At 46.0% G+C, this 6,000-nt stretch overlaps 1 protein-coding gene across 4 annotated transcripts in view; it reads right to left on the reverse strand.

Annotated features, from left to right (window-relative positions):
* The window catches only part of RCOR3 (REST corepressor 3), a 48,458-nt gene extending 47,856 nt beyond the window's left edge, over positions 1–602 (reverse strand). For 2 of the 4 annotated variants that reach the window (XM_074322421.2, XM_074322419.2), the window contains exon 1: positions 215–602. In XM_074322421.2, the coding sequence (XP_074178522.1) occupies positions 215–380 (166 nt within the window). In that variant the 5' untranslated portion in view covers positions 381–602. Of the gene's footprint in view, positions 1–211 lie in introns of all 4 variants that reach the window. The other 2 variants (XM_074322418.2, XM_074322420.2) reach the window with 1 other exon arrangement.
* Between the last annotated feature and the right edge of the window lie 5,398 nt (positions 603–6,000).

Here is a 6,000-nt window from a genome sequence, read left to right on the forward strand (position 1 = left end):
GCGGGGAGCGGGGGGGGCGAGGGCGGAGGATTGGGCGAGGGCGGAGGGACGGGGGTCGCGGGGGTGCTGCTGCACTGCACCGGGAGTTCGAGGCTACCGCAGCGCCCGGGCTCCGAGGGGAGGGAGGGCGGGAGCGCGGCGAGGGGAGGGGGCTGGGGGAGGGGAGGAGGGAGGGGGGCAGGCGGGCTGGCGGGGAGGAGTTGGAGGCTACCACCGTGCTCGTCGTCGCTGCTGCAGCCGCTCTCGGGCTCGGAGAAGTGCAGCCCGCCGTTGGTGGACGAGGCGCCGCTGCCACCGCCGCCTGCCGGGTTCTTGGCGCTGCCGTTGGCCGATCGGTTCTTCCCCAGTAACTCCGGCCCTTTCTCCATCATGCCGGGCATGGTAGAAGAGGGGAGGGGGGAAAGGTGAGGGGAAGAGGTAGGCGTTCAGGGTGAAGGGGGAGATGGCTCACGAGTGCGGGCGGGAGGGAAAGGAGGAGGAGGAGGAGACGGCGGCAGAGGAGGAGGAGGGTGTTAATATGGAGCCGCCATAACCGCCCCGGTCCGGCAGTAGCGCAGTCGCCTCACAACAACCCGCCCCGGCCCCGCCTCTCTCCCCTCCTCCCTCCGCCCGCCGCCCGCCCCGCGCAGTGCCGGACGCCGGGCTCGGCCGGGCCGCGCTCTACTCCGCCGCCGGTATCACTCCGCCCCGCAGGGAGGTTCCGGCCGCTGGGGGGTGGGAGGGAGGGTTGCGGGTGGGGGGGCAGGGAAGCCCCGATGGCCGACAGACTGGGCAACCCCCACCGCGCACGAACAAAATCGCCGCAGAGGCGCGGCCGCCTCTTGGGCTTCCGTCCTAGGGGGCGCTCCGGAGCGCGGGCGGGGGCGCCCGGCAGGGAGCGGGACTCTTTGCCCTCTCTGGGCGGAAGGAACGCGGCCAGCGTGAGAAAGGGCCGGCGCGACCCGAGCGCCCGGGGCCGGAGAGCGGCCCCTCCTTTTTCCGAGGGGGCTGTGGGGCCGCCCGAGCCCCAGTGGGAACGCGGCCCTCTCCGGGTGTTGCGGCTCCCTGGCTGCCCGGTTACGGCGCTTCTCCGCCGGCATCGTGCTGGTGTCCCGTCCTTGCTGGCGGTGGAGTCGGGCAGTGGAAGCGGGGCGGCCTTCGGGGTCCCAGGCCCGGCCGGCCGGAGAAGTAGACTCGGTCATCATCATCCGGACACTGCAATTTTTGTTTCCAAATATCTGAGCTGGGGCCTGATTCCCCAGAGAGACCGAGGGTACCTAGTTGAGTTTTCAGGCCTGAGCAATGCAGCTGTTTTCCTAAAAGGTTGTTTTGTTTGTTTTTAACGTTTTCCCCCCATTTTCCTCTTACTGTTTTTTTTCTTTTTTTTCGGTTTTGCTATTTCATTCGTTAGGGAGTGCTGTCAGTGGTGAGATACAATGAGGACAGTGCCCTTGCCCGCTTGGCGCCGACCCAGTCCCGGCTGACCTGGGTAGGCTTGGAGCAGACCTATAGAGAGGGCGGAGTCCTGTAGGAGGTGAGGCAAGAGCTGCATTCTGGCGGCTTTCCCTCCTGGCAGGAGATGTGCTCTGTAATGCTTTTCTGAATTGCATTAGGCAGAAGGAGCAGGGAACTGAGTTTTTCGTTCACCAGATTTGAGGATGTCTGCTGTGTGCCAGGCTGCCTGGCATTTGGGGGCTATTTATGATTTTCTTCTTTTTAAAATTTTCTCACGAGTAAGTAGAAGTGAGGACTTGCTGTGAGCATCTAGTGTGCAGTTGTATGCAGAATAGTATTTTGGGTCAATAGTGAGGTAGTTTTCCATACATTTTAGATCAATGCAGAATGGAGCAAGCCTGAAATAAGCTGCTCTGACCACAGCAAACCGTTCACTGAAATAACATACATAAAGCAGAAATGTCTCAATCAGGACATAAGCCAAGAAAAGCCTGGGGAATAAGTATTTGGCAGGGTCCCTGTCTAAAGGGGAAAGTCTCCTGAGCAGGTACAAAAGCTGTCTGGTTCTGGTAGTAGAGATAATTTCATCTATCAAAGCTTGATGTAATTCCATTCAATATTTAAATCGTACCACCAGACCTTTTATTCTATTTTTAAAACAAATACAGCTCTGGATATTATTTTAATTCACATATAATTTTTCTACAAGGACAGAGCATCCTGGCCAAATTAGATGAATAACCATTTCCCTGACAGTTGTATTTTTCACTATAAATTAATACATTGGTATCAATAGGCCTTGAATTGATTTCCCAACAGTTAACAGGACAGTATAGAAAGAGAAAAGACTCAACTGATGGCTCACTGGTGCCAATTCTACACCAACAGGAATCCCCAATTTGGGGTGCAGTAAAGAGGGAAACTACTCAGTGGAAACAGCTACAGCATATATACAATGTATATTGGTTTTATAATACCAATATAATTTGGTTTTTATACATAAGCTTCTCTAATGAACATGATTCAGCATCTCAGGTCCTGTAATACAAAGGCCAGACTGAACTGAGTGAATTCACAAAGAAGCCTCTTGGCCTGCCAGCTTTCTAATACCTCAACTTTGTAACACCTTCCAACTACTTTTCTACAGAAAGCAATTCATGAATGTAGATCATGAACCAAAACATTGTGAAGATCTGGGGACTTTTATAATATTATTAATAAAACCCTTAAAGAAATTACATGCTTTTCTTGAGCACAGCAAAGAGTACAGAGCAAAGAAGAATGTATTCTACTCTTGGGAGAGGAACCTCAGGGAGGAGGCTGGGTTATGGCATTTTAAAAAGGAAAGCAAGCTTCTATTTTGCTTGTGGAGAAAAGGAAAGCACCTGCAACTGACCTGATTCTGAAGAATAGGCCTTAAATTGATTTCCCAACAGTTAACAGGACAGTATAGAAAAAGAAAAGACTCAACTGATGGTTGTTGGTGCCAATTCTACACCAACAGGAATCCCCAATTGGTGCAGTGAAGAGGAAAACTTTATTCAGTTGAAACATGCAGTATGGCTGGGAGAACAGCACAGCTATGAAACAGCTTAGCAGTGTTACAGGTAAACTATGAAGCAGCATGGCTGCCAGGTAGCACTGGGGTCAGGCCCCTCTCAGGCTAGACTGCTTTGCTCCTCTGCTCTGCTCCAGGTAGGGGAAATACAGTCTTTAGTGGAAAGGGAAAGTGCGTTCTGTCGCCTGAGGGGAGCTGACATATAGAGGTCCGTCTCTGGTTCCTGATTGGTCTGTCCTCATGCAAATGAGCACTCAAAATCCTTATAGTTTGGCCCAGAATGGAGCTGCTCTGATTTTAGGTGAAGATGCTGATGGGGATATAGCTGCGTAGCTCTGATTGGACAGGGAAAGCTTCGGTCCTATTGGTTGAAGTACTATTCCAGGAACTCCTTTATAAGGGCAGGTTCAGATGGCAGGAACATAGTGGATGGAGACCCGCAGTTCAGTGCAAGCTTCTCCCTAAAGTGCAGTTTATGTGACAGGCCCCTTCTTAGAAATGTCTGCTAGGCTCTGTTTTTGAATTTGAGACCAGTTAGCACAAGGAGTCCTTGGTACGTATCTTCTTAGGGTTCACAAGACCTAAGGAGAAAATACTGGGAACGTCTATAAGGGGTTAAAGGAAGTAAAGACTCTGGATAAGGAAGAAGAAAGCTTTAAGAAAGGGTTAATAAACAATGTCCAATGATGGAGTCATGAGAAAGGTTGAAGAAAAGGCCTTTGGATTTGTCAACTAGAAGGATGTTGGTTATTTTGTTTGGCTGCTTTAATACGGGAATTTCTTACTTTTTACTATTTTTGTATTTTAAATTTGGAAAAGAGAATACAGTCTTACAGTTCCAAAATCAAAAGCTGTAAGAGGATATACCTCACTATGGTACTGGACATCCAGCAATTACAAAAAGGCAAGGAAAAATGTCTGAGGATTGGGAAGAAATACATACATCTGTTATTTTGAGAAACCGTGAGAGTCGATATACAAAATTATAATAATCTATAAACTTAAGTGAATTTAGCAAGTTGCTGGATATAGTCAGCATATAAAGATCAATTATATTTTTATGTACTGGCCCTGAACAATTAGAAAATGAATTAAATAAAAGTGATACCATGTATAAATGCATCAGAAATATCAAATACCTAGTGTATTAGTTTCTTACGGCTGCTGTCACAGATTACCACAAACTCAGTGGCTTAAAAGAAATTTAAAAATTTTAAAATCAAAATTCTAGAGACCAGAAGTTTGAAATCAAGGTGTCAATAGGGCCGCACTCCTTCCAGAGGTTCTAGGGAAGACTGTGCCTTGCCTTTTCCAGTTTCTGGTGTCTGCTGGCATTCCTTGGCTAGAAATCACTGCAACCATCATTCCAGTGTATTTCTCAAATGTCCCTCTTCCTCTATCACATAAAGACATTGTGATGGCATTTGGGGCCCACCTAGATAATCCAGGATTATCTCCATGTTTCAAGATAGTAACTTAATCCCATCTGCAAAGACCCTTTTTCCAAATAAGGTAACATTTACAGGTTCTAGGGTTTAGGGCCTGACATCTTTAGGACACCATCCAGCCCATACCATCTAAGAATAAATTTCAATGAAAGGTGTGTGGTCTAAGAACCCTATTCTGAGTATTATATTATTGAGAGAAATTAGAGAAGACCCAGGTAACTGGACAGATACACTATGTACGAAGACTCAATATCGTGAGAATTGAGAGAAATTAGAGAATAAATTATTGAGAGAAATTAGAGAAGACCCAGGTAACTGGACAGATACATAGGTAAGAAGACTCAATATTGTAAAAATGCCAGTTCTCTCCAAATCTGTAGATTTAGTCTAATCCCTGTTAGAATCCCAGCAGGGGTGTGTGTGTGTATGTGTGTGTGTGTGTGTGTGTGTGTGTGTGTGTGTGTAAATTGACAAACTAATTCTAAAATTCACATGGAAATTCAAAAGACCAAGAATAGTCACGACAATCTACAAGAACAAAATTGGAATGTTTATACTACCAGATATTAGAAAGTAGACCAATGGAACTGAATCGAATTCCCAAACAGGTGCTTAAGTGAACATTTTATTTATACAAAAGTGACACTAGTAATGTGGAGAGAAAAAATGGATGTTTCAATAAATGGTGTTAGGTCAATTGAATATTCATGTGGAAAACAAGAAACCTTGATGCCTACTTAGGAGTTATTTTCTTTGTAACTTTGGATAGTCCAGTATGTCTTAAATGACATAAAAAGTGCAGGTTATAATGGAAAATATTGAGCATTTCAGGTACAGAAAATAGTATGGGAAATGCAAAGAATCTTGAATTATCACGTTATGTCAGGAAACTACAAATACTGTGTTTCCCTGAAAATAAGACCTAGCCAGACAATCAGCTCTAATGCATCTTTTGGAGCAAAAATTAATATAAGACCCAGTCTTATATTAGACCCAATCTTATAGTAAAATAAGACCGGGTCTTATATGATAATAATATCATAATTTTTGCTCCAAAAGATGCATTAGAGCTGTTTGTCCGGCTAGGTCTTATTTTAGGGAAAACACGATAGTTTTGTATTCCTGGAGCATGAAGTCAACTCAGAATGAAGCTGGAGAGGTAGGCAAGGGCTGAACTACATAAGGTCCTTTATAGCAGTCAAAAGGTTAAGCAATTTATAGATAATGGAAAAGAACCTGAGGGATCTAAGCAAGAGAGTGATTTGGTTTAAATGGTATTTTAGATGGAAATTGAATTTGGCAAAGAAATCCATTAGAACACTGTTGAAGTAGTCAAGGAATAAGGCTTAAATTATGGCAATGGTAGCAAGGATAGAAGCAGGGATAGATGTAAACATTTAGTAGGTAAAATGAGCAAAATTTGGGGATTGACTGAATATGGAAAGGAAAAGGGAAGAGAGGAGTGTAACTGATGCCAGGATGTCTGGGTGGGTGATCGCGTCAACAACTGTGGTGGTAAATACTGTAGACTTACCACTTTGAAGAGCAAGGAGGATGAAT

The sequence above is a fragment of the Rhinolophus sinicus genome, chromosome 11 (assembly GCF_057876585.1).
Source record: "Rhinolophus sinicus isolate RSI-liver-muscle chromosome 11, RSI-T2T, whole genome shotgun sequence".
Taxonomy (NCBI): domain Eukaryota; kingdom Metazoa; phylum Chordata; class Mammalia; order Chiroptera; family Rhinolophidae; genus Rhinolophus; species Rhinolophus sinicus.